The sequence below is a fragment of the Copadichromis virginalis genome, linkage group LG6, assembly GCF_057382275.1.
Source record: "Copadichromis virginalis isolate Kocher_CV1m ecotype Utaka linkage group LG6, C_Virginalis_male_GT1.1, whole genome shotgun sequence".
Classification (NCBI taxonomy): domain Eukaryota; kingdom Metazoa; phylum Chordata; class Actinopteri; order Cichliformes; family Cichlidae; genus Copadichromis; species Copadichromis virginalis.
In genome coordinates this window covers 43,923,217-43,947,747 of record NC_140623.1, presented here as the reverse complement: position 1 = coordinate 43,947,747, position 24,531 = coordinate 43,923,217, and the positions used below count along the sequence as shown (strand labels likewise).

Sequence of the window (24,531 nt, the reverse complement as noted above, 5' to 3'; positions counted from 1 at the left end):
AAAGCAGACGATCACGTTTCTGCTCAGACACCTTCTCTGCGTCCCACCCCGAGTGCTGTGTTCGGGTACCTTCATCTCGTCCATCCAGTCCATGATGTAGAGCATCTCCTGAAAGACCCTCTGCAGGCCCAGGTTCATCTCCAGCCGCTGCCTGCGGGCCTTCAGCAGCTCCAGCAGATACTCCCACAGACGAATAACGTTGTCCTTCCGGGCTGCGATGCGTTTGATGTCATGGTAGCGCTCCGCCTCCAGCTCCTTTGCCACAGCAACCACAGCTTGGACACGCTCCTCGTATGCGGCGATGTCCGTTTCGATCGCCTCGTGCTTCTTGGTGGCGGCCTCGACGGCCTGAAGGTCGAAGCCAAAGTTATCCTGGAGACAGAGAAGAGACGGCGGCGTGTCATGAGATCACGAGTGAAGAAACGTGGGCAGGTCACATGATTTGCTGCGTCCTCCTACCTGTGACACCAGCCTCTGATTTTCGCTGAGCCAGGTCTCTCTCATGGCCGCCTTTCGATCAAAGCGCCTGGCCAACTGTTCCAGCTTCTCCTGACGAATCAGCTCCATCCTCAGAGCCAGCTCGCGCTCATGCTCCGCCTTCTCCAGCCGCTCCCAGGCCTGTCAGGATCACAAAGTCAGCATCAAATCCACGCAGCAGCATTTACAGCGTGTAAATTTAGTCTCTGTAGGAGTTGTTTTAACCCTTTAGAGCCGGTCGGAGCGGACACGCTCCATTTTGCGTAACTACTTTTAAATCCCGTAGCTCTGCAACCACGTGAGCTAGCGCAATATTTTTTTTGCATATGAAACCGGAGGAGTTGTACTTACATCTGATGCCATCAGCTTGTCCTCGGTCATGGTTTCCTTCCACATAAAGCTTTACAAAAACTGCATAAAAGCACTTGCAGCAACAAAAACATAATATTCCAGAAACACGCTTTGCCGATCGATCAGCTGTTTGTAACACTTCCTACGTCTATCAGCGCGAACTATCACATGACCGCATGACCTGCCCGAAACCGGAAGTGACGTCATTTTGCGGAAATGTAGTTTTTTACCATCAGGGCCTTATGAGCCTATACTGGTGTTTTTAAAACTTATGTTTGACTTCATGACTTTCTGTGTCGTTTCTGGGATGCTGAGGACTCATATTGCACTGCTGGAAATAGTTTATTTTGATGCATATGCTGTTATTTTGCAAATTTGCACTATAATACTTATTTTCGTTTTTCCTGCAGTATATAAAAATTGGTGTATTTCAAAAATAAAACTATGAAGACACTTAAAATAAATTTCCTGTGGTGGGAAACTAGTTTGTGCAACTTTTTTGTATTTACAGTTTTGAGGGATAAGCCTCTTAAATTTCTCTAACTAGAAATATATGTTAAAAAAACAAAAACGATTTTAATTTTTTTGTAGTTTATTGCACTTTTTTGCAATTTATGTAGTTACTATGCACTTAATGCAGACATATTATTACAATTTGGGCTATAATGGTTGTATTGATGTATAGCAACTTGAAATGCTCCCAGAAATGGCTCCACAGCAGGTAAAAATATAATATAAGCTCTGGCGGACTTGGTTCTATGGTAGGTCTTAAAGGGTTAACGGAAACACAGAGTTTAACATCGCAGCAAACATCCGTCTGTACACAAGTCCACGCCGTCTTAGAAACGTCGTGTATCTGTAACAAAAGCACATTTCACGTAACCGAAGCGGCTCCACGGTTCGAGCCCGGGAGAAGACTCGAGCCCGGCCTCAGCACCGCCGGCTCCAAGCGAGATACAAACGTGCAGAGCGAGGTCAGGACTGAGTCACCTGGACCCGACCAGCAGAAACGCTCACAGCTGTTTTTCTAACAAACTGCTAGAAACGTTTCGTGCACGGGTCCTTCTGCCTTCACAAACTGCACGTTCTGGTTCTTATGAACGACTCTGGCGTCTTCCTGTCATGTTGCTCTGCACCATGAAGGAACTCTGCAGGTGTCAGACGAAGGCTCTTATTTCAATGCTCCGGACACCAGACGCACAGTTTTCAGCTAACATGATCAGAGAGTGAGTTCCTCCTGTGATCAGGTTAACTCGTGTACTGATAAAACTCTCGGCCGTCACTCTCGATCATTTGGGGAAGACAAACCGACTACGTGCGCCCGACGCGAGCAGCAGGACGACAGCCCTGCTGGGATTCGGCTGCACAGCTGCAAACGCTGTGTGTAACTCGGGTTCACAGGAGACGAAACATATTGAGTCTGCGTTCTGCTGGGCGAGCGGCGGGACGGGCTCTGACCGACAGGTAAACGGCTTCGGAGCGGCTCCCACCTTGTTGATGTCAGAGATGAGCTTCCCCTCGCGGGGCATGTACACCTTCTGGTTGTTTGCCCTCATCTTGCTCTGGATGGTGAAGAGAAGGACCTCCAGGTTCCCCTTCTCTGTGAACCTGATGGGGACAGAGACCAGGTGAGAGCTCAGGTAGCGTTACTGGAGGCAGAGCGAAGGCGAGGCGCAGCGCTCTTACTTGGGGGGCTTCTCCACGGTGCGGTAGGTGTTGAAGGCTTGTAGCTGCTGCTGGACTCCTGCCAGAGAGTTGGCGAACTTCCTGTTGTTGAGGATGATGATGGTCTGTTCAATCCACTCCAGCAGGTCTGAGGCCAGGGACTCGTATTTCTCGATCATCTTCTCCGTCTCGATGGCGTTGTCCAAAACCTGGAAGCAAAAACCAAGACAATGAGGCGCCGCCAGCGGAGTTCGTGACCTCTGAAAGAGAGTTTCAGTCGTGCCGACTCACCTTCCCGATACGTTTGCCCTCCACCTTCAGAGCCTTCATCTTGGAGAAATAGTGGTAATAGGTCACCACGTAGGTGATGACGGACTTCTCGTCGGGATGGTCCACGCTGATGTCTGCAGCACAAACAGAAGATTCAAATACAAACTGTTCAGGTGAACTGCTCAGGTAAACGTGCGGTCCCTACCCTCGGGGTCCAACAGCTTGGTGAGGCCCAGGTGATGCTCCGCCAGGTTGAAGGCGTTCTGCAGGTTGTAGTGAGCGTTGGATTTCTTCAGTTTGTCAAAATCGATCAAATCAGGCCTGAAAACACGAGAAACACAAAACTTTATTCACAGGGACGAGTCTCCGCATCGTCACACCTGGACGACGGGGTTACCTGTGTTTGTGGATGAGCGCGTTGAAGGCCATGCCGTCCCTCCAGCTCGTGCTGAAGTTGTGGATGTTGACGTTGGGATACCTGAGGAAGAAGACAGGAAGCAGAGGTTAACCTGAGCTCGGCCTCACTGACACTACGCAGGTGCTGCAGGTGAGCCTCACCCCGCGGTCTTCATCTGACACCACAGCAGCAGGGCGTCTTTGGCCGATCGCTTCTCTTTGTTGTCTTCCGTCTCCACGCTGATGTCCTGAATCTGAGGGCAAGAGGAAGAACAGTAACACCTCCACCTGTCTGCCGTTTTTACCTGTGGCCCTGCAGGAATCTCCTGAGTCTGTGCTCTAACAGGTCACACCTGTGACGCGTGCTTACCTGGAAGCGGAGTATGATGGTCCAGATGAGGCCCAGCGTGAGCCGATGGTTTCCGTCCACGATGTCGTGGGAGCCCATGTTCTCCAGGTGAACCCGCTGCTCCTTCAGGAACTGCAGCGCCTTGTCCACGTTCTCCAGACAGTGGATCCGCATCCGCCCTTTGGTTGGCTTTGGCTGGAGGCGGAGGAGCAGAGAGTCAGGTGATCTACAGGTGTAGATCCAAAATCATGAACATCCTGTGAGGGCAGACTTTCACAATAAAAGCTGCAATAATCACACACTGAAGCAAGGATATGTGTCTGGTTCCCACTGACGTCTCCAAAATAACAGGAAGTGGAGACACCGTCTTGTCTTCCTGGCCCGGGAGGACGGCGAGGCGTTCCTGGCCTACAGGAAGTGGGAGGAAGCGCAGCAGCTGGACCACAGCCTTCCTTGAGGCCAACAAGTCCACCGTCTCAAACGGAAACAGGTTAATGTTTCAGAGGGAAAACAGGAAGTCAGGCACACCTGCTTGAACTCTGAGGTCACTTCCTGTGAGCTGCTGTACCCTCCAGGAGGTCATCAGGAGCACGAATGTGGACTTACTCTGATCGCACGTCAAATAAAGCATCGCTTTAAAAATCTCGGGAAGCTCATCCAGAAACTTATGTCACATGACCGACCGCTGTGACATCACATGACATCGTCTGACACACAGGAAACGTCCTCTGGAAATATCTGGGCAAAAGGGGCGGAGCACACAGAAGCATATGGGCTTAAATTGTGGTCATAAATGTTTTGTACTTGTAAATCAAATGCGTATTTGTGAACTGAAGTTTTGTAACCTTGTAAAAATAAATTTGTTAGAAAATTTTATGTTTGTGCATCTACAGATGAGACTTTGTGTTTTAAAAAATATTTACGCGAGTTACAAATGTTTCTGTGAAGGTCTGCTTACAGAGGAAAACACTACGTGTAAACTCTGCGCTCAGGTTCCCTGAATGTGGGAGAGTTTCAACTTACATGTACGAATTTTGACCCGATTTTTCTTCCTGTCAGCTGATTGGTTGATTGATTAACAATCCAATCAGAGAACAGATGGGTTTGGCTGTTGGAGGGGTGCTTTACGGAGCTGCAGGTCCTTGAAGGGTGATACAGTTTGAAGCTGGAGGATCGCTATATAAATATCCGATAGCAGCTAGGTCCCCTAACTTTCAGCAGCTGTTGAAAGGATAAAGTTGTGCTATATCAGTGGTTAGAAACACCATTATTACTTTAGGATTAGTTTAACACAAAGTCAGGGCTGACCCGGGACCATGGCTGTGAGTCACAGTGCGCAGCATAAAGGTCCTTTCACATCAGAGCAGGATGTGCTGCTAATGCTAACTGCTAACTAAAAGCCAAGGATCCAGGATTTGTTGCTGGCTGCTGGGCTCTGTGTGCAGCAGCTCTACCTGCACTAGATGCACCTGTCGTTTCTATCTCTGACTTTATCTCCTCTACAAGAGTTTCTGTTTTTTTTGCTGTTTCTTCAAATGTTCAATAAAAACATGTATGCTAATTCATAACCAGAAAGCTTTGTAAGTATCCCCACTAGTGAAGACTGTGTCATGTCCACAACACTGCCCCCCCCAGGGTCCACAGAGAAAGGTTCTGGAGGTCTCTGTCTAAGCACGTAGACCTGTGACACAAAATCACTGAACTCGGACACACACAGACTGTTTTCATGGTGATGAAGGAAAACACTGGGCTGGCATGTAAAAGGCATTTATTCTTCCAGGACCTGCAGCTCCGTAAAGCACCCCTCCAACAGCCAAACCCATCTGTGCTCTGATTGGATTGTTAAATTTGTGATTGAGGTGACATTGGCCAATCAGCTGACAGGAAGAAAAATCGGGTCAAAATTTGTACGTGTAAGTTGAAACTCTCCCACATCCAGGGAACCTGAGCGCATCTACTGATCTGTAGATGCACAAACATAAATCTTTCTAACAAATTTATTTTTACAAGGCTACAAAACTTCAGTTTAGTTCACAAACACGCATTTGATTTACAAGTACAAAACGTTTATGGCCACAATTTAAGCCCATAGAAGTGTCTCTCCTCCCTCATCTCGCTCTACAGGAGCTGCAGTACTGTTCGCAGCCACAGGCTGAGCAGGGGCGCTCTATCAGACATCCTGACGGCCTGGACAGGAAGTTCCAGTTGATCAGATCAGTGAAGGCCGGGTTTCTTCTTCTGGTGTTGATTTTAGTGCAAGGACTGTTTATGTGTGTGTGTGTGTGTGTGTGTGTGTGTGTGTGTGTGTGTGTGTGTGTGTGTGTGTTACCAGTCTCTCCCCGGAGAGGACCTCGAGCAGTTTGATGAGCATGCGTCCATCTCTCAGGTCCATGTACAGGTCGGTGATCCTGCAGGAGACTCTGGACAGGTGAGAGTTCACCCACTTAGTGAAGGTCTTCTTCTGCACCGCCTCCCGCTCATCTGTGCACACACACACACACACACACACACACACACACACACACACGTTTCAGTCTGGGCACCTGATCAGAGTTTTCACACTCTTATCAGGCACATAAGCCCCGCCCACCTGCTGTTTGTATTTGTATGTTCGGTGCATGTGAACACCGATGCAGCGACCTGCTCTAAACACACAGACAGGAAACAGCAACAGCTGTAATAATTATAATAAAGCAGCGACACCACACAGACGGCTGTCCAAAAGGGGGAGGAGCTAAAACAGGCTGATTCAGGCAAACACGTGAGCAGAACTGAGAGCAGCTGATCGCCTCTAACAGGTGGGGCTTCACGAGGATGGAAGTGGACTCAGCTCAAACCTTCAAAGTAAAACTCCTGTTGTCCCGCCTGTTTCCTGTTTGGTTACGCCGGCGATGCTGCGGCTCCGACGCTGCTGTTGGACCTGCAGACCTGACGCTGTCTCTGTGGAGACGCTGCGCTGCTGATAGCAACGGCGCCACTAGCCAACCGCAGTGTTTGGTTCAGCGTCATGACTGGTTTCAGCCAGCAGGCCTAAACTGGTTACCACTGACACCAGGTGAGACCAGGTGGGCCTCTGTTTACTGTGCCACGCTCGTGCTTGTGTCTTTGCTAAACTCTTCTGGAAGTGTTTTATTATTTGTGTTACCAGCAGAATTATTCATTGCTCTGCTGCTTACATTTCCATGGAAACACCAGGAAGTTGGACTGAACCCCGTGCACCTGTGCTCCGGGCAGGTGTGACAGCCTGTGATGATGTCACTGAGCCCAGCAGTAAAAGTGAGCGCTTAAACTTTAACCAGGAGCAGGTCGAAGGTCGCCCAACACGCCCACAGACACCCAGGTGCGCCTGTAATCATGCCGCTTTAAAACAGCAGTGATGAGCTCTGTGGGCGGAGCTTTAGAACCCGAGCACCGAAGCGACTGGGTGATGGCTCCGTTTATTGTTCCACACAAATAAAGTTTATGCATCAACACCTACGGCCTGCCAGCCTGGCTCCACGGCGCCCCCTGCAGCATGTTTCCTAAACCGTGTTCGTGCAGCACGGCGTTTCCGTGAAGGCAGTTCACAGGAAGTACTTATAGCCCAAATGCGCTCTGTCCAGTCCGGGTCCTGGCGCGGAGAGATCTGCACACCAACACTGCGTAAACATCCCAGCGCCTCCTAGTGGCAGCAGCAGAGCAACACCATGTGACAGAAACTGCTTAACATCCGTGAGATTTACATGCTGAAGCGATTCCACGCCACACAGGAACTCATACTGACACGTTTGTGCAGCAGCCAATAAGACCGCAAAAGATCCGCATACACACAGGAAAGACATGGACGCGCAGCGAGGTCCGAGCTGCACGGCGAGTCTGCAGGTAAGAACATCCAAGACCTGTGCCCAATCCAGTTCCTTCAAGGACCCGCTGAAGGGTCCCAGCCTCCCAACTGGGAACCACCACCCTGACCAGTTACATGAAACCGAACCCACGCCCTCTGCCGCCACGACCTCTGACCCTCGGCTCCTCCTCCTTACCTTGTAGCTGTTTGAAGCGACCCTCCAGCACGTTGTAGCTGAGCTGCTGCTCCTCCATCACGGTTGAGGACTAAGAGGCCGATTTTAGCAACGCCGATCATAAACCACGAGCTCCGCTGCACGTCAGCCCACCGAGTTTCAGAGCCCAAAATCAGGTTTTTGGTTTTTACTGACAGACAGGAACACCTGCCCTCATCACCGCAGTTTTAAAAAGCTGAACACAGGCTCGAGTCCACAAACCGAACCAGAGAACGCAGACTGTCAGCTGATCCTGAACGTGAGGACGGCGAGAGTGTGAAACTTCACTAAAACCCCGAGAAAAAACAGCCACGGCTCAAAACAACAGCAAAAACTTCCTTTGAAGTGCGATCGGAGCGAGAGGGAAAACGCCCTCGTGTCCGCGAGAGGTGCAGTAATGAGAGTCCAGAGGTCGCCGTGACGGCCACAGGACGGTGAGCGACAGGGACTGCGTGTGTGTGTCTGCCCTGCCCTCGCTGCAGCTACACGCCGCTCATTCTTCTTTCCTGCTCAATGATCTGACTGATTGTCCTGTTTCCCTCCACACACACACACACACACACAGACGCTCCCTATCCAAACACACTGTAAAAAGTGGATATCTATAATTTCCCAGCTTCAGCTGAACACTTGAATGTCACACGGATTCACTAAAAGATCAAAGGCTGCTTCACCTGCAGACAGCAAACAGCAGGGGGCGCTGCAGGTGACCCAAACACATCAGAGGTACAAACATCTGCTTTAATGGAGGAGCTCATAGCTGCTGACCAACCAATCAGCTCCTGGCAGTGGGAGTGGACTTCCCACAGACCTTTCCAGCTGCACGCTGCACCTGTGCGTCCTGTGAGAAGAAGAATGCACTGATACCTGTGAGGCGTCACATGATGACGTGAGAACAGATGAAGACTAGCCAGCACCTGCACACATCTAGTTACACACTGACAGCTGTGTAACCATGGCGACAGCCTGAGAGTAAAAACTGAAAATAAAGTTTCTACTTTTCATTTCCAGATTTCAGACACTCCCAGCTGTCCCAGCAGCTCGGCTGATGGCTCCCAGTTTGACTCCAGTTTCAGCTCAGACTTTTTACAGTGTGTTGGAATGTGTTGGCCAATGACGGTGCAGCCTCAGCATGATGTCATTAGGGTGTGAAGGGGTGGGGGCCGAGGAGGTGGGGGTGTTTCCCCTCATTGTTTCTTCACATTCCTGAACAAAGGACAGGAAGTGAGGAACAAACATCCTGTGCACACACACACATCCCTGCATGTCTATCTTTTTGAGGACCAGTGCTGCTCCAAACAGAATCCAAAGCTGTGACTACGACTCCCAAAGTGCATTTCACCAACAGAGCCTGAGAGCCAATCAGATTTAGCGCCTGCTGACATCACTCAGTCACCTGGAGTGCAGAGTCCTGCAGGAAATGAACCTGCGAGCATCTCAGCTGATGAAGAGCTCACAGTGAAGCAAGCCGAGATATGACATCAGCAGGGCGCCAGGTGTCCTTTCACAATAAAATACCTGAAGACAGAAGTAAAAAGGACTTTTGTCTGAAAACAAGACTCCTCCTCCAGCCTGCATGTAAACACAGTCATGTGACAGGCCGGGCTCGTGACTCATTACTCAAACCCAGCAAGGACCATGAGGTTCAAACCCACCACCTCCACGCTGTGAGGCGACACTGCTGACCGCGGTGCGCCCGAGCCACCACACTCAGCACATGTCAGGTGTGCTCTCGTGGTTGCTCAGGTATGTTTCTTTGACATGTTCCACAGGATGCTTTGAGTCACAGCAGCACATCAACGGAAACACAGCTTACCTGCGCAGGTCTGTGCAGGTAAGCCGTCAGCGGTGGTGGATAACAACATTAATAAACGTTCTGATTCATATGAAACAGTTTCTTGTAAATCAGCTCTACGTATCGATCATCCATAATCACTAACAGATTTCAGCCTCCACAGACCGTCTGTTCACCAGAAGCGCTGCATCACTTCCTTCCTGCTGAGCTGTGAGGCGTGCCGATGGCGGCCGGGCTCCTACCTGCGAGCGCTTTGATGCGGGAGCGTTCGAAGAGGCGGGCCGAGCTGTTCTCGTTGTCCCAGTCGTCGTCCCAGCGGTTGTTCACCGTGTCGTTGCTGCCGCTGTACTGCTGCTGCAGCTCCATGCGGTCGTACTCGGCGGCCACCGTCGTCATCTTGACCGTTCACCTCTGACGCGCCTCGATATCAGCGGGGACACGTCCACATCGACGGCTTCTGGCTGAAACCTGCGGAGCAGACAGGAAATGTGGGTCACAGAGAGGTCACGACCTGCGTCTCAGCGAGCGACCTTTGACCTAAAAACAGGAGTTTGCCTGAGCTTTCCTCGCCCTGACACACACGCACACACACACACACACACACACGCACACACAGACACACACACACACACACACACACACACACACAGACGCACACACACACACGCACACACACACACACAGACGCACACACACAGACGCACACACACAGACGCACACACACACACACACACACACACACACACACACACAGACGCACACACACACACACACACACGCACACACACACACGCACACACACAGACAGACGCACACACACACAGACGCACACGCACGCACACACACACAGACGCACACACACACACGCACACAGACAGACGCACACACACACAGACGCACACGCACGCACACACACACACACACACACAGACAGACGCACACACACACAGACGCACACGCACGCACACACACACACACACACACCTCTTCCTGCTTCTGTTACTTTTCATGTGTAGCTTTCACTGTTCTTCTTCGGGGCTAAAATCATCTGTTTCCTGCTGCAATCGGCTCAAATCGTTTTTGTGTTGCGCTCCGAAACACGTCACACCCTCCCAGCGGGTCGGGGAATGTGCTGCTGTTCTCCCGGCTCGGCCACCGGAGGAGCTGTAACCCAGCCCTCGTCTGCTCGGTGAGCTGAAGAAGCCCCGCCTGTAAACAAACCACCACCCGACATCAGCTGGTTGTAACTGAATCATTCAAACAGGGTGTGTTCCAAAGGTACCTCCTGTCTCCTTTCCTCACCTCCTGCTGAGGACTTAGGAACAGAGAAGTGGAACGACCTCACACTCTCTCTCCTTGACGGTGTGAGGATGTCCGCCGTGTTGAAACTACAAACGTGCATCGTCCTCTGTCTCAGCGTGTTCTGTTGTTTGGTGGAGGTCATATGAACGAGAACAGCCTGTGTAAACGTCCTGCACCACAGAGGCGGGAATTTTAAAGCCGGAGGAACATTTGGGTCCGATTTACTGCCTCACAGAGACAAACAGAGTCTGTGCTGACAGCTGTGAACAGCAGCACTTTGGGCCTTATGCACGTGTTTGCTTCACTCCCAGGAGAGAATTTTAAACGTCGCTTCAAACGCTGTCACACACAGGTTACACTGTAACACTATAAACACATCAGCAGCTTATGGATGAACATCAGCTGCTCGGCCTCGGTTATTACGTCGACAGTTTTCATGGACAGTCGGATGGCCTGTCGCTGTGAATTATGGGACGGTGTTATCTCCTCTCCTTTCCTCAAGGATGCTTCGGTGTGTCCTACTCTAAAGGAAGCACTGAAGCTCCTTTCCTTGGTGTTTGGGGAGGTGGAACCGCTCCGATCATGGTCACGTCTCTCAGTGAGGAACCTTCCAGAGAAAGTTTCAGAATGCGCCCTTTATGTAGTCAAACACTAAACACTCAGCAGCAGAGGATTGTGGGTAATGTAATGAGTCTGTGTGTGCCCTGCTCCCATTGGCTGCCTGAGTCAGCTGACTGGAGCAAATGGAATCAGAGTTATAGGCCTTAGCGGCGGCAGCAGCCATTACAGCACTCAGAGGAAGTCCCGAGGGACGCTAATGGACCCAATTTCCTGAAACAGCCCAGCCTGAGAGTCTGAGCGCAGAGGTCGGAGGTCAGGGATAGCTCTGCATCCGTAGCGTCAATAATCATCCCACACGGCGAGGTCGAGGACAAAGAGTCATATGTTAAAGACCAGAGAAGAAGAAACACAGCTGCCGTTAAACAAACAGGCACAGAAGAAGAAGCAGCTGAGAATAAAAACACACACCCTCGCAGCATTCCTGACAGGCACAGCTGTGGACACACCACATCTATCCCTCTGCCCCGTGGGGCCCTCCATGGGAGCAACAGGTGTGTGTCACCAGTCTGAGGCAGCAGCTGGCTCACGCCACGGCGCTGCTCTGCCCAAGAAAGTGTCAAGAACGTCTCCACATTTTAGCTCCTCCTCCTCTGTTTTTTTAGTACGATGACATGACGACAGAGGAGCGACGACCGAAAACCACAGAAGAGTCTCCAAACCGAGCCTCCGACTCAGTGCTGCCCCCAGTGGGCCTCGCAGGTGCCGCAGAGCCCAAAAACTTGATTCAGCCACGCCGATCAGCCGTGACAGCGCGTGTATTTGTGATCAGTCGTCATTTATTAAAACTGATTTTATACGTAAGCTTCCTGCGTCTCCTCAGTGCTGAGGAGATGGAAGAGGAGGAATCCCTCACCCGCTCAGGTCTGACGCAGATCACCGGGTGATGCACGAGGCCGCGGCGAGCTGAAGTCAAAGTGATCACAGAACACTGAGGAGGCCACGCTTCACCTCACTGGCGTCTGCAGGTGTGTTTGTAAGCGAGCTCGCCGCTGCGCACGAGCAGGGAGGAGTTATTGGATTTACTCAGCACACAAACAGCCTCATTTCCTGGAGCGCCGACCCCGCCCGGCAACAGGAAACAGCTCGGCGCTCTCAGCAGGCGCACACAAACATCCATCAGACTCTGTGTCCAACACACCGGGCTTTCTATGGCGAGAGTGAACAACAAACAGGCCGGAAGTCTCCACAGAGCTTCATCGGGCAGTGAAGTCTTCACTGTGCAGAACCAGAACCAGGCCCAACCGGTTCTTTGGTTTGTGGGGGCAGAACAGAACCACCAGAGAACTGAAGTTCCAGGAACCTCTAAGGAGCATTGCTGCAGTGTTATCAGTGAACTAACCAGAACCTTTACGGAGGTTAGCAAACCGGGCCAGGAACGCCTCACCCAAGGTTCTGTTTACGTTTGAAGAACATTCCCTGAACGATCAGCTGATCGATCAGCAGAAAACAAACCACGTAAATATTTAAACCAGAACCCCGAGAATGCCATCCATCACTTCCTGTCTCATTAGACAGGCAGCCATTAGAACACTCAGGCAACATTCAGGGAAAGGAAGCGAAGCGTTACGGGAACACCGGGGGTTGCTCCTGTCGTTCTAAACGAGTTTGTTCACATAAACACAGACGGCTCTAATTTCTAAACCAGGACATTTTCCGTTATGGAAGAGCTTTCAGGGAACGTGGAGGTAACTCCAACCACGCAGGGACCTTAAAGAACATGTCCCAAACAAATTCATGGGATGCTGGATCCCAGCTCTGCAGTGTTGGGATGCTCCTAACGTCAGAAAAACATTCCCAAAACGTTCACACAACCAAAAGCTGCTGGTTCACTGGCTTCCTGTTAGAGGAGAACCTTTAGGGAACATTTCATGGACATACCTATAAGGGAACTGTGACCCTGACAAACGGTTTGGGAACGCTGGGATGAGAACCCAAGTGTTCCCATATGAGCCCTCAGATGATCTTTCATGTTCCGGTTTGGGTTGAAGGACGTTCTGTGAAGGTTTGGGAAACGTTGTGTTTTATTTACATGTCCTGTGTGTGTGTGTGTGTGTGTGTGTGTGTGTGTGTGAGAGAGAGAGAGGCAAACACAAGCAGAACCGGTCACGCTGAGCGGAACCTGACGGGAACTCTGAGGAGCTGTGTCCGGTTTCTGGGCCTCCCGCCGCTGTTTTCCAGCACTTTCTCCGGTCGGAGCGGCGGCTCTCGGCGGGCTCGGCCCCGCTGAGCTCCCGCTGAAAGGAGCTGTTATTGTCCGGGACGCATACACTCCTCACCTCCTCCTCCTCCTCCGCGGCCACGCCTGTTTGTCTCCTCTCATGGCGCACCGTTATTCTCATCCATCCTTACTAATGGCTGCTGGCGGGGACGAGCCGCGGACACGCGGGCGGAGGAGCACCGCGGCGCGGGCCGCGCGTCGGCGGGGAGCGGCTCCAGAGCCTCCGGGAGGGATCCCGGAGCCGCTCCCCGCCAACGCGGAGCGAAGTTATGGAGGAGCCGAGGCTCCGGAGCGCCTCTCTTCAATCACAGCCACAGTAGAGACACAATAGAGACAGTAGAGACCAGGACGCTGCTTACCTGCTCAGGGTCGGAGCGACACTCCAAACTTCAGCGGAGGTGAGGAAGAGTCTGCAGACCGGAGAGCACAGAGGAGGTGGCGGGGGCTGCTGCTCCTGCTGCTGCCGCAGGGGATGACGGGAAAGAATCCGCACTGCCCCCTCCCCCCGCTCAGAGGGTTCGGGTCTGATTCTGGGCTTCGGGTCCGCCTGCAGAGCGCCCCCTACAGGCCGCAGAGAGCAGCAGCAGCTTCAGTTGATCCGAGTCGGAGCCTCTTTATTCCACAGACAGTTACTATTATTGTTGTTATTACTGTTATTTATTATTATTACTAATATTGTTATTGTTACTATTATTGTTGTTATTACTGATTAAGAGGCCACATTACTTTCTGACACGAGTCCCGAACACAAACATGAGTTTTAATGAGGATAAAAACATTTGCTAAATAAACGATGACACATCCTGTTAAATATCCGTGTTTTACAGTTTTTATGGCACGTGCTCTAATAAATCTCTGTATGTATTCACGTTGCACACATTAAACTTTGTAGTTTATAATAAATGAATGAATGAAACAGAACCCTCCAAGCCTGCAGTTCCTCTAGTGTGCAGCAGAGGCAGCAGTGAGTCAGTCCTCATAGACTCCCATGTTAACGGCACATTTACGGCTGATGCAAAGAATTTCTACCTTCACACCTGTACCAAATCATGCAACCATGCACCTGTTTGCAATGTTAGGGGCGTGGCCTCTGTGACTGACAGGTGCACCATCACCTGAACTGCACCTCTGGTTCACGTTTGTCCTGCTGGAGCCTTCTGGAGCATTTTAATGACATTATGTGAATAACACGGTCTGTGACAGTTACTGGCAGCTGAGGCTCATGGGTAATGCAGTATTTGGACTCCTCCTTCACAGCGTCTCTCGCTGAGCTATGAATATATCAGATATGAAACATGTTGTGTAACGTGATCCGTGCTGACACTCAGCGCCGAGCCCATTACGGCCTGATGGAGCTTAATGGCATCTAATGGAAAACATGGTGGGCTGCGATTGGACAAACACACAGAGTGCATCAGACAATAAGAGAGATAATCTGAGTGCTGACCGTCTCCACATCGATTCACCGTGAGGCCCATTAGCGCTCCCACAGGCTGAGAGGAGCTCCGTGACCTCCTCAGAGATTCAAAGAAAACCACGCAGAGACAGACAGTAAACGCCACACGGCTAAGTCTCCACCCACTTTATTCATACACCAAATCACGACACTCGTGGACCAAAATAATCACAGAACAGATTGAATGTCAGAGCGCCTCATCAGAGTCCTCTGGTGCTCTTCAGAACCAGAACTGAGGAGGTCCAGGCCAATGTGACCGCTGCTCTCCCTCCCAGAGACCGCGGCCTGACAGCCCGCGCTCAGGGCCGTTCCCCCCGCCTCGTCCCTGAAACCAGCAGCCAGGGCCAAAACTTTAAACATGAAGGTGGAAACGTCCACATGTTCCCTTCAGCTCAAACAACCAGAAACGGCTCTGATTGGCTGCAGGTGTTTGCCTCACTGCATAGCAACCACAGCACCACCTGGTGGTCAAAAACTGGTTCCAACAAAGAAAAATTATTTTCCTTCTAAATCATTTTATAATCAGGACACTGGAGCACACACACACACACACACACACACACACACACACACACACACACACACACACACACACACACACACACAAAAATGCGGTTGTACTACAGAGCGTTTGCAGGTGGGAGCGGCATTATACCAAAACATCTGAGACCATGTGACCATGACGGGACCAATAAGACGACCTCAAAGATTAACGATGTCAAACAGAAACAGTGAAGCAGCTCCAGAAAACAAACATTGCGCCTCCAGAACCAGAACCGGGACACACTGCTGCACGCCATCGTCACAGGAACTAAGGCCGCCAGCTTCTTCACGTCTGTGACGAACAGGAAGTGAAGCTTCCGTCACAGAGAAACGCGTGGCGTCAGAAGTCCAACCACTCGCTCATGTAGATGCAGTTGGATGGCGAGATCTCTCCGCCCTCGTGGCAGTCGTCGAACACCTGCGGAGAGGAGACGGGATGAGTTCGGGTGCCCTGAGAGCGGCCCTGGGTACATGTGGACGGAGCACGTTACCGGGCAGAGTCCACAGGGCGTCTTGACAAGGCCGGTGGGCTGGATGATGGTGTTCACGCCACGGTACAGCTTCATCTGCCCGTCCACGCTGCCCACCGTGCCCTCCTTGGCGGCGATCACGGTCATCTCCACCTTCCCGTCGTAGATGAGCGTGTTCAGGATGGTCTCAATGTCGTCCATAGACAGGTCCACCTGAGGAAAGCACGCAGACCAGATTCACACGCACAGATAAATAGGTCCGTGCTGTCGACCCCGCCCTTTCACCTCGTCTCATGGTCGCTTTCATTCACCTGACCAGGAAAGCAGATTGGCCAAAGATCAACTAAACCCCGCCTTAAACACCTGGACCCGGGTCATTAGCCTGAGTCCAGGGGACTGTTTACACGCAGGATGAGGTATAAAGTCTACGCTCCCGCCTCCTCAGGTAACGCTCACCTGCCTGAGCATCTGCGCCCAGCTGCTTCTAATGTGTTTCTAATGTGTGTGTGTGTAGCTGTCTGCAGGTTAACGCTGTGCTGTGATTGGTGCGTCTGAGGTGTGACGTCACCTTGCTGATGCCCAGCTCGCAGATGTACTTCCAGACTTCGTGCGACGTGGCGAAGGAGCTGTTCCTCTGAACCATCGGACTCTGCTTGTTGTCCCGCGCCGCTTCCGCCTCGACGCAGGAAACACAACGAGGGTCACATGACGGTTCATACAGCTCTGAGACAGGAAAGAAGGCCGCCCCGCCCTATTCCCGCCTCAGAGCGCCGCTCTGCCTCCTCCTGCTGGGCGCCGTTTGGACAATGAAATAAAGTTTATTGTACCTTGCTCTGCAGGAACTTGAAGCACTGCTGGTTGAGAACCTCCACGAACTCGGACTCAAAGTCCTGGTCGCTGTACCAGGCGCCGCCCGTCACAGAGCGGTCGGGCTGCAGGTTGTACAACATGTACACCTTCTTCTTCGACGCCTGCACAAACACGCCAGCGGAGAGGAAGTATGACATCGTCAAGTCAGCGTTTGTTTACAGGAAACGCACGGAGACGTCGCGTCTGTTAGATTTGTATTGTTGATTGTCATTTATGCTTAGAAATATTTACTTATATATGCTTAGAGTTTTGTAATTAGTTGTAGATTGGTAGAGGTTTTGATCCTTGATAGTCTACAAACTTTGTGTGTATTAGACAGCACTTTGGGAGCATGAGAGGTCATACCGTGTCTTATTATTTTATGGTAGGATTAACGTAGTTGCGTCTGTTCTAGTCTAAGTGCTCTTTGTTTAGATGAACTGCAGGACTTCCTCACCGTGTTATCTAGGATGAACCATCTAGGGTGAGGGGGAGGCTACCCTCTTCCTGACCAAGGATGTTTGACCCTTTGATCAGCAGTCCCCACACACACACACACACACACACACACACACACACACAGGCAAGGTACTCTTTGTTTGTATGTAGACGTCGTATGTTAATGAACCTATGCATATTCATGTAACCTCAATAAAAGGACAGTGTATGGGAGAACGGACGAGAGCTACTGGGGTCAAGCGAAGGAACGGTGCCTGTCCGGTTCTCTCCCGTGCACGAGTAACATGAAGAAGTTTGCCTACTTGTGTCTTGCTTGCAGTGTAATTATATTGTCTTCAACGTTCCAGCGAATAGGTTTATGCTACAAACCTAACAGCGTCTTTAATTTTTATTTACTTATATGTGTTTATTTCCAAACTGTTTTATAGTTTCCAGATTTTTGCTGATTTACATATTTTACAGATGTTTGTTGTAAACATCTGTAAAATATATACAATTAGAATTTAAAGTTTTTTTAATTTTTCCACATTTTAAGCTGATTTTTCTGCACATATTTAAATAAACGTTTACTCTTTCAGCAGCTAATGTTATTGATTATTGATCAGCGATAAGGCTGATACAGCCATTATTGATCGTGACGGACTCACGGCCACAGACTTCACAGCTTTGATGAGCTTCTTGCTCTCCAGGTTCTTCAGGATCTTGTTGATCTCGGTCAGAGGCAGGTTGCTCTTGAAGCGGATGTCTCGGCTCCAGATTCCTGCAGAGAGATGCAGACGTCACGGCGCGCCACGGCAGCGAGCCAAACGGGGACAGGAAGTACTCAGTTACCTTTGTTTCCTGCGTCCTCGATGATCTGATAGACCAGCTTCTCCTGGTTGTCTGAGCCCTTCATTTTACTGAGACAGAACAGACAGGAAGCAGCTCAGACACCAGCAATCACCTGACAGGAAGTACACTCCTACACCTGTGTGTGTGTTTACCTGGTGCTCTGTGAGTCCTTCAGTCTGTACAGGAGACCTGCACTGTTCCTCAGCAGGTCCAGCTGACCCTGAAACAAACACCACCTCATCAACCTGCTGCCCGCTCAGCACACAGAGTGAAAAAGAGCGCCATTCTCCTCACGCTCTGGAGGTGAGTGAAATCATCAGACTGACCAATGAGAGCAGCTTGTTGATGGCCATGGCTCTCTGCTGTGGCTCCAGGTGAGGCATGTCGTTCTGAATCACCTGGTCTGTGATACCTTGAGGGAACTGCTGACACAGCTCTTTGATCCTGAAACACACGCACGCACACACCAGGTAAAAATCACAGTAAACCTGTTTCTGTTTAAACTCTGAGTTTTAATCGTTTTCTGCGCCTGCTGTCTCGGCTGCTCAGGCTGCACATGAAGAGCAGCAGGCACAAACTTTAGCTCAGAGGCGCCATTAAAGACCAGAACATGTCCAGATGTTGGTCGTGCGACGCCAGCTGATGACTCTGATTAACGCCGAAGTGACCAGCAGTGCGGGGCAGTGTGAACGCGCGTTCATGACCTGCACGCAGGCGCTGTGTGCGCGAGCAGAACCGTACAGGCGATAATTGCGACAGTATTCGTCCGGAGTCCGGTGCGCGGACAGAGCGGCCCGCCGGCCCCGCTCCTCCCCTCACCTGTTCTCGACCTCCACGGGGTCCGACAGGTTCGTCTCCTTCTTCACCTTCACCTCAGCCATCTCCAGCGCTTCCTGCCTGCGCGGGGCTGTTACTAAGTTAGCCTGTGAGCTAATATTGTGACTGACTGCGAGCACACGCTGGGGTCCTTCCGTGTCCCAAGCGACCGGAAGCGTCCTGAAATCCGCCTGATTAAAAAACACACCGCGGTCAGATCCCGATCTTTTGTTTGTGTTTAAGCATAGATACCCGGCCTGACTGTGTCACAGTATTTCTTTCTTTCTTTGCTTAATTTTATTTAAATAAATTTATTTGACTGGTCTTTTTCAGTATTAGGCCGGCGGCCTCTGTTCCTGTGACGATGACGTACAGCAGCTTGTCCCGGTGATTTATAAAATATATCACATATAGAAATATATGACTTTAAATTTTACGGTCATTTTTCACCAATGTAAACTTTAAAGGGTACGTTTCTAACTGGTGGGCGGGTACTACAACTGGCAGCACCGCCCACCTCTGTCGTTTAGGCGTTTAAAACAAGCGTCCCCGCGGACAGAGCCCGTTGCTATGGTGACACTCCGGTAAACTCGGCAGCAGTCCCGGTGATCACCTGGGCCTTCATCCAGGTAAGAACACTGTCTCTGTTTGTTTTTATTTACCGGCGTGTCCCGGCCATACGCAGTTCATCGAACCAGAACCGGCCCCATTCAAAGGCTCAGAAAAAACCACCTGCTTGCTGCTACTGCTACTACTGCACATTCACCCAGTGTATATACTATATGTAGATAGATATAATGTTCTTCCTCTACACCCCCCCCCCCCCCCAATTTTTGCACATGTCGAGGAGCGTGTCAGGTAGGGTTGCCAACCGTCCCTTAAAATACGGAAACTGTGCCTCCATAACATGAAGGTTATAACAGAAAATCTGTCGCTCTCTCTCCGTCTTACACTCACACAGACACACCACCACCATCAACTTTGCTAAATTGCTAATGAAAAACATGATCAGGCAGCTGTGATTGAGCAGCATGTAAATCCAACTATTTTCACGGTTGTTGTGGTCGTGATCATTTTGTGATGCCACATCGAAAAGGCTCGGATGAGCTTTCCAAAGTTCTACAAGTTGTGCCTCCATCGCTTGTGTCCAGATCACACGCTGCACAGCCGTGCTGCTCCGTCTTTTTCACCAACGTTTACGTGTTTGCGCGCGAGCAGTGTGAGCGGCTGTGGTGAGAACCTCACGAGCGATTGATGATCGGGAGCTGGTCGTGAGGTGTTAATCACTTCTCGTTACCCCACGTATACTACACGACGCACGATGAAGGCCAAAATCGGTCCGATCACTCAAAAATCGGCTCAAAATGGGCCTAAAACCGCACAGTGTGAGCCCAGCATTAGAGCAGCAATGTTTGTTCCCCTCAGAGAAAGGGAAGAATGGGAAAAGGAAAACACCTGGCTGGAAAAAGTTAATATGGGCATGTGCAGTGAATATCAGCGCTATGTGGCCAGAAGTGTGATAATATAATTTATTTTGTGTAATAAACGACTGCAAGGATAGATGATTACAACAAATAGATGACTAATACATAAAAGTAATACATAGATGAATAATGATGATGAGTTATGATGCGTAATCATGGGAACAAGCGGGTTTACAAACAGGAGCAGCTGATTAGCATTAGAAAAACTGAAATAATATTTCAACTGAAGCCGATTGTACTAAATGCACTAAATGTGCACAGTTACAAGAATATTTTTCTTTCTATTGTTTTCTATTATTTTAAGTTAAGCAGGACAGAGTTCTTTTAAAGAAAGATTTACTTATATTCTCAAAAGTTAAGCATGACAGGCTTCTGTTTAAGAAAGAGACCTGTTTTACTGTGTTAATGTTGTCATTTTGAGCTAAAAATAAACGGCTAAATGATCATTTGTTTCACATGTGTTCATATCACAAAGAATAGAATATGCATCTACTTAAATCAACTTCAAGTCAAAGGGTTAAAAAAATAATTTCACACACAAAAAAAGAGCTAGAAAATTCACCACACTGGGAAGGGTGAAGACAACTGGGTCGCCCGGCCCTGGCCACGAGGTGTCCCTTATTTATCTTTCAGGGAGTTGGCAACCCTAGTGTCAGGCTACATTTCACTGTGTGTTATACTTGTATAACTATGCATGTGACAAATAAAGAACCTTGAAGTCTTGAAGTCTTGAAAGTAAGAGCAGCTTCAGTCAAACTAACAAAGAGACGGTAAAGACACGGGGACCAATCACAGGCTTTGTTCAGGTAAACCTTCAGGAAAACAGGAAACCCTCCCAGAAACCTGAGATGTTAACACCTCAGTCCTCTCAGAGGACTCACACCAGTAACTTGCATGTCCCACTGGGTCACGGGTGGTGGAGACGAGTGTCTGGCCTGATGTAGAAGGCTGTGAGACCCGCTGTGATGTTTGGAGACGACAGATGAGAAGACAGACGGTCACCGGGAGCAGGGGCGCATCTAAAGACATGTTCTTAGGGTGGCATGGAAATCAGATGTGTGACAAAGTGGCTAGGACAGAATTCATTTGCCATTTGTCACTTGCGTATATTGTTATTCTGTGTTCTGTTATTTTACAGTCAGCCATAATGCTTTAATTTAGACATTGCTGGTGTAACTTCTCTTAACACACAATATCCCGGGTTTTGTTTGTGGTAGCAGTAGTTACATTCTTTACATCCATGCATGTGTTTTAAAGCAAACACTACTAACCATCAGATCATCTGAATTCTCTTCTGTTTACAGGCACATGTCTAGTAAATTATGTTTCTTTATGTTGCTTTGGTTATACTTACCATGGTGTCCATGTTGTGCATTCAGGTCCTGTATGTGAGACGGGTGTGTGGGAAGGGCCGCCCACTACTTCCTGTTTATATAGGGTCATGAGGTCAATGATTGGATCACTGGGTGTAACCAAATGGAGGGTTTTCATTTTGTATAGTATTGTTTGTTTTCTTTAAAGTAGCCTTTTGAGTTATATTGTATGCAGTGTTTTACTTTACAAACCATTTAGTTGAGTAAATGAGTTTGTCAGTTTCATGCATGACTTTATTCCTGTTCTTTGTTTAGAATTGTATTATTTGGTTTGACCTATTTTGTTCAATGGTAGGGACGAACGAGGTCAGGTGTGGGCAAAGTCTTGTATAAAGCCAGTGGGATTTTTGCATGCCTGATTGATTGTTTTATGGTAAAAGGGAGATGCTAGCAATAAAGTATGCTTAAAAAGAACTTCAGTTGTCTGCTAATGCTATTTACTTATCACCTTCCTTGCTGCTTAAGTTATGCTACATCACAAGATGAGGTGGCAAAATCAAAGCCGTTTCTTTCCACAGGTGTTTCATTCTGTAATATGTATTAAATTTGGTTAAATACATCAAATGCAGTAAGCATACACGTGGATATATACATAGTCTGTTTAATTGGCTTTACACCAAATAATGAAACATCTCGGTTACTTAAAATATGTGATTTTAGATTTTCAGTGTTGTATAGTCTGTATGATAAATAAGTATGTAGCCCAATGAGGATAACATCCAGAAAGCTACACGACATGTGAAAATGAAATTAATGTGGTGGATCAGCTAGAACTTTACACTCTTTTTATCAATGGTAGATCATTTTAACAAACAACACAAAGAGTCGGGCAAGCATCTGCTGGGTCTAGCTCAGAGGATGGCGACCAGCCTCCAGGAAAGGCTGTAGCGCCTGGCAGTGGGTCAGCACTGGCTTTGTTCTTCCAAGTAAAGGTTCTGGATCAGGACTGTTCAGTGGGGGAATCACTCCAAAGCGGTTTGATGTGGCCGCACTAAGCTGCTGAGAACTGCAGAGCCTGAAATCTGACGGAGGTGTTTGCAAACCGCCGTACAGGTTCAAAGCTCTTTATTTGTCACATGCATAGTTATAGAAGTATAACACACGGTGAAATGTAACCTGACACGCTCCTCGACATGTGCAAAAATGGGGGGGCGGGAGAGGAAGAACATTATATATATATAGTTTATACATTAGGTGAATGTGCAGTAGTAGCAGCAAGCAGGTGAATTCTGTACTACAGAATAAAGCTACAGGAACATGAGCCACCACCTATGCGGCCCAGGTGCACGTCGACATCCCCGCCCTCCTGTCGGACACCGCTCGTTCGTATCCATCAGGCTCCTGCCTCGTTTCATGGACCGATGCTTCTGTGTACAGAGGGTTCATTATCGCCCCTGTTGTTATGATATGAGGTTCTCTGCTCTGTGCAGCAGGCGGTCGGTTCTTTGGTTTGTTCTCTGTGCTGGGACACAGATTCAGCTCCATCCATGTATTTTACAGATGCATGAGACAGTATGAGGCTACTCAGCAGAAGTAACTGAGTAAAAACATGAATGAGTGAAACTATGTTGGGACAAAGCCGGCGAGGACGTCTTACTGTCTGAAAGGGAACCGAACAACTGATTTATTGACTAACTGATTGGTTGGCAGACAGTTGTTGTCATGGCAGCAGGGGCAGTGTCAGCTCCGCTCATCATTCCCATCATCCACCTGCAGACTCATCGAGCCAAGAACCACATCGACACGAGCACACCTGTGTCCATCCAGTCAGGTAGAACACCAACCGTCTGCTCATCCACCCAGCATCCATCTATCCAGCAGGTCATGTGACAGGTGTGTCTGTGCAGATTCTGCAGGTGTTCTGATCTTTTACACTCTGGATGGTTCAAAGCCGGGGGCGGGGCATCATGGAGCAGCAAGCAGCAGCAGGAAGTACAGCCAGCCCATCCTGCTGCCTGCAGGCCGGGTGACAGTCCGAGCGGTGGCTGTCACCAGGTGAGTGGTCACCTGACATCAGTGCGTACAGGCAGCAGATGTTTTCACAGTGTAGATCAATAAAGTTTATGTTTGTCTGCAGTGACGGCAGAGAGAGCTCCATAGTGACCAAGGTTTTCTCTGTGGATCCTCTGGACGACTTCCTGCAGGTAATCGCGCACCTGCCTGCTGCAGACCATATTTCCCAGCTGCCCCTGCACACACCTGATGATTCACAGAAATGCTTCCTTTGCCTTCCAGCCACCGCCTGAAGGAACATCCTTTCTTGCTGAGACCTCAGGTGTGTTCAGTTAAATTCACCTTTATTCATAATACGGTACATTACAACAGCTACCTCAAGTCTTACCGTACTGACAGGTAAAGACGTACAACATTACAGAGAAAACTAACCAATCAGAGGATACTGTGTGGGCAGACAGTCGAAATGAAGAACTCCCCCTTAACCTTGGGCGGTGGGGGGTAAACCTGCTCTTTCTCTTCATCTGACCAATCACAGAGCTTCATACTTCCTGTTTTCTGTGTCCAGAGCCAAAGATGATGGGAAATCACTCCCTTCAGTCAGGCCCTCGTTTTCTGAATGGTCGTCATGGCTCTGAGATTGACGCCCAGCTCGCCTCATCTCAGCGCTCCCAACCTGCGGTTTTTAGGGAGTCAGGTGACCTGAGGCAGCTGAAGAGCACGGAGACGACACGAGTGCAGCGAGACACCGACTTCCTGTGGTACGAGCACACAGTACAGCCCTCCATCAGAGCCAAAAGTTTGTGGACCGCTCGT

At 49.6% G+C, this 24,531-nt stretch overlaps 3 protein-coding genes across 5 annotated transcripts in view; 1 reads left to right on the top strand and 2 right to left on the bottom strand.

Annotated features, from left to right (window-relative positions):
* LOC146708644 (spectrin beta chain, non-erythrocytic 1-like) overlaps positions 1 to 14,059 on the bottom strand; it is a 30,497-nt gene extending 16,438 nt beyond the window's left edge. The window contains exons 1-13 of one of the 3 annotated variants that reach the window (XM_085460637.1): positions 13,841 to 14,059; positions 10,325 to 10,549; positions 9,583 to 9,808; positions 5,838 to 5,989; positions 3,530 to 3,703; positions 3,322 to 3,413; positions 3,161 to 3,241; positions 2,969 to 3,084; positions 2,785 to 2,897; positions 2,515 to 2,702; positions 2,319 to 2,436; positions 460 to 618; positions 70 to 372 (exon numbers count right to left, since the gene is read on the bottom strand). In XM_085460637.1, the coding sequence (XP_085316763.1) occupies positions 70 to 372; positions 460 to 618; positions 2,319 to 2,436; positions 2,515 to 2,702; positions 2,785 to 2,897; positions 2,969 to 3,084; positions 3,161 to 3,241; positions 3,322 to 3,413; positions 3,530 to 3,703; positions 5,838 to 5,989; positions 9,583 to 9,736 (1,650 nt within the window). In that variant the 5' untranslated portion in view covers positions 9,737 to 9,808; positions 10,325 to 10,549; positions 13,841 to 14,059. Of the gene's footprint in view, positions 1 to 69; positions 373 to 459; positions 619 to 2,318; positions 2,437 to 2,514; positions 2,703 to 2,784; positions 2,898 to 2,968; positions 3,085 to 3,160; positions 3,242 to 3,321; positions 3,414 to 3,529; positions 3,704 to 5,837; positions 5,990 to 7,527; positions 7,950 to 9,582; positions 9,809 to 10,324; positions 10,550 to 13,840 lie in introns of those variants that run through there. The other 2 variants (XM_085460636.1, XM_085460638.1) reach the window with 2 other exon arrangements.
* A 989-nt stretch (positions 14,060 to 15,048) lies between these two features.
* Positions 15,049 to 19,071, bottom strand: polr3f (polymerase (RNA) III (DNA directed) polypeptide F). Its single transcript, XM_085460640.1, has 9 exons — positions 18,909 to 19,071; positions 18,416 to 18,533; positions 18,242 to 18,309; positions 18,090 to 18,157; positions 17,906 to 18,018; positions 16,778 to 16,921; positions 16,519 to 16,626; positions 15,972 to 16,163; positions 15,049 to 15,898 (listed from the first exon to the last, which is right to left on the bottom strand). The coding sequence occupies exons 1-9, from the start codon at positions 18,968 to 18,970 to the stop codon at positions 15,821 to 15,823; spliced, it is 951 nt and encodes a 316-aa protein (XP_085316766.1). The 5' UTR covers positions 18,971 to 19,071; the 3' UTR covers positions 15,049 to 15,820.
* Positions 19,072 to 19,229: 158 nt separating this feature from the next.
* Positions 19,230 to 24,531, top strand: part of dzank1 (double zinc ribbon and ankyrin repeat domains 1) — a 15,130-nt gene continuing 9,828 nt past the window's right edge. The window contains exons 1-6 of the mRNA XM_085460639.1: positions 19,230 to 19,534; positions 23,413 to 23,533; positions 23,610 to 23,757; positions 23,840 to 23,906; positions 23,998 to 24,037; positions 24,284 to 24,476. Of these exons, the coding sequence (XP_085316765.1) occupies positions 23,425 to 23,533; positions 23,610 to 23,757; positions 23,840 to 23,906; positions 23,998 to 24,037; positions 24,284 to 24,476 (557 nt within the window). The 5' untranslated portion in view covers positions 19,230 to 19,534; positions 23,413 to 23,424. The remainder of the gene's footprint in view (positions 19,535 to 23,412; positions 23,534 to 23,609; positions 23,758 to 23,839; positions 23,907 to 23,997; positions 24,038 to 24,283; positions 24,477 to 24,531) is intronic.

Coding starts and splice junctions, on each gene's coding strand:
- polr3f (XM_085460640.1), bottom strand. CDS start 18,970: ATGGCTGAGGTGAAGGTGAAGAAGGAGACGAACCTGTCGGACCCCGTG. Junction 18,310..18,415: donor TCAACAAGCTGCTCTCATTG/GTCAGTCTGATG, acceptor TGTTTGTTTCAG/GGTCAGCTGGACCTGCTGAG. Junction 16,627..16,777: donor TCAAGTTCCTGCAGAGCAAG/GTACAATAAACT, acceptor TCCTGCGTCGAG/GCGGAAGCGGCGCGGGACAA.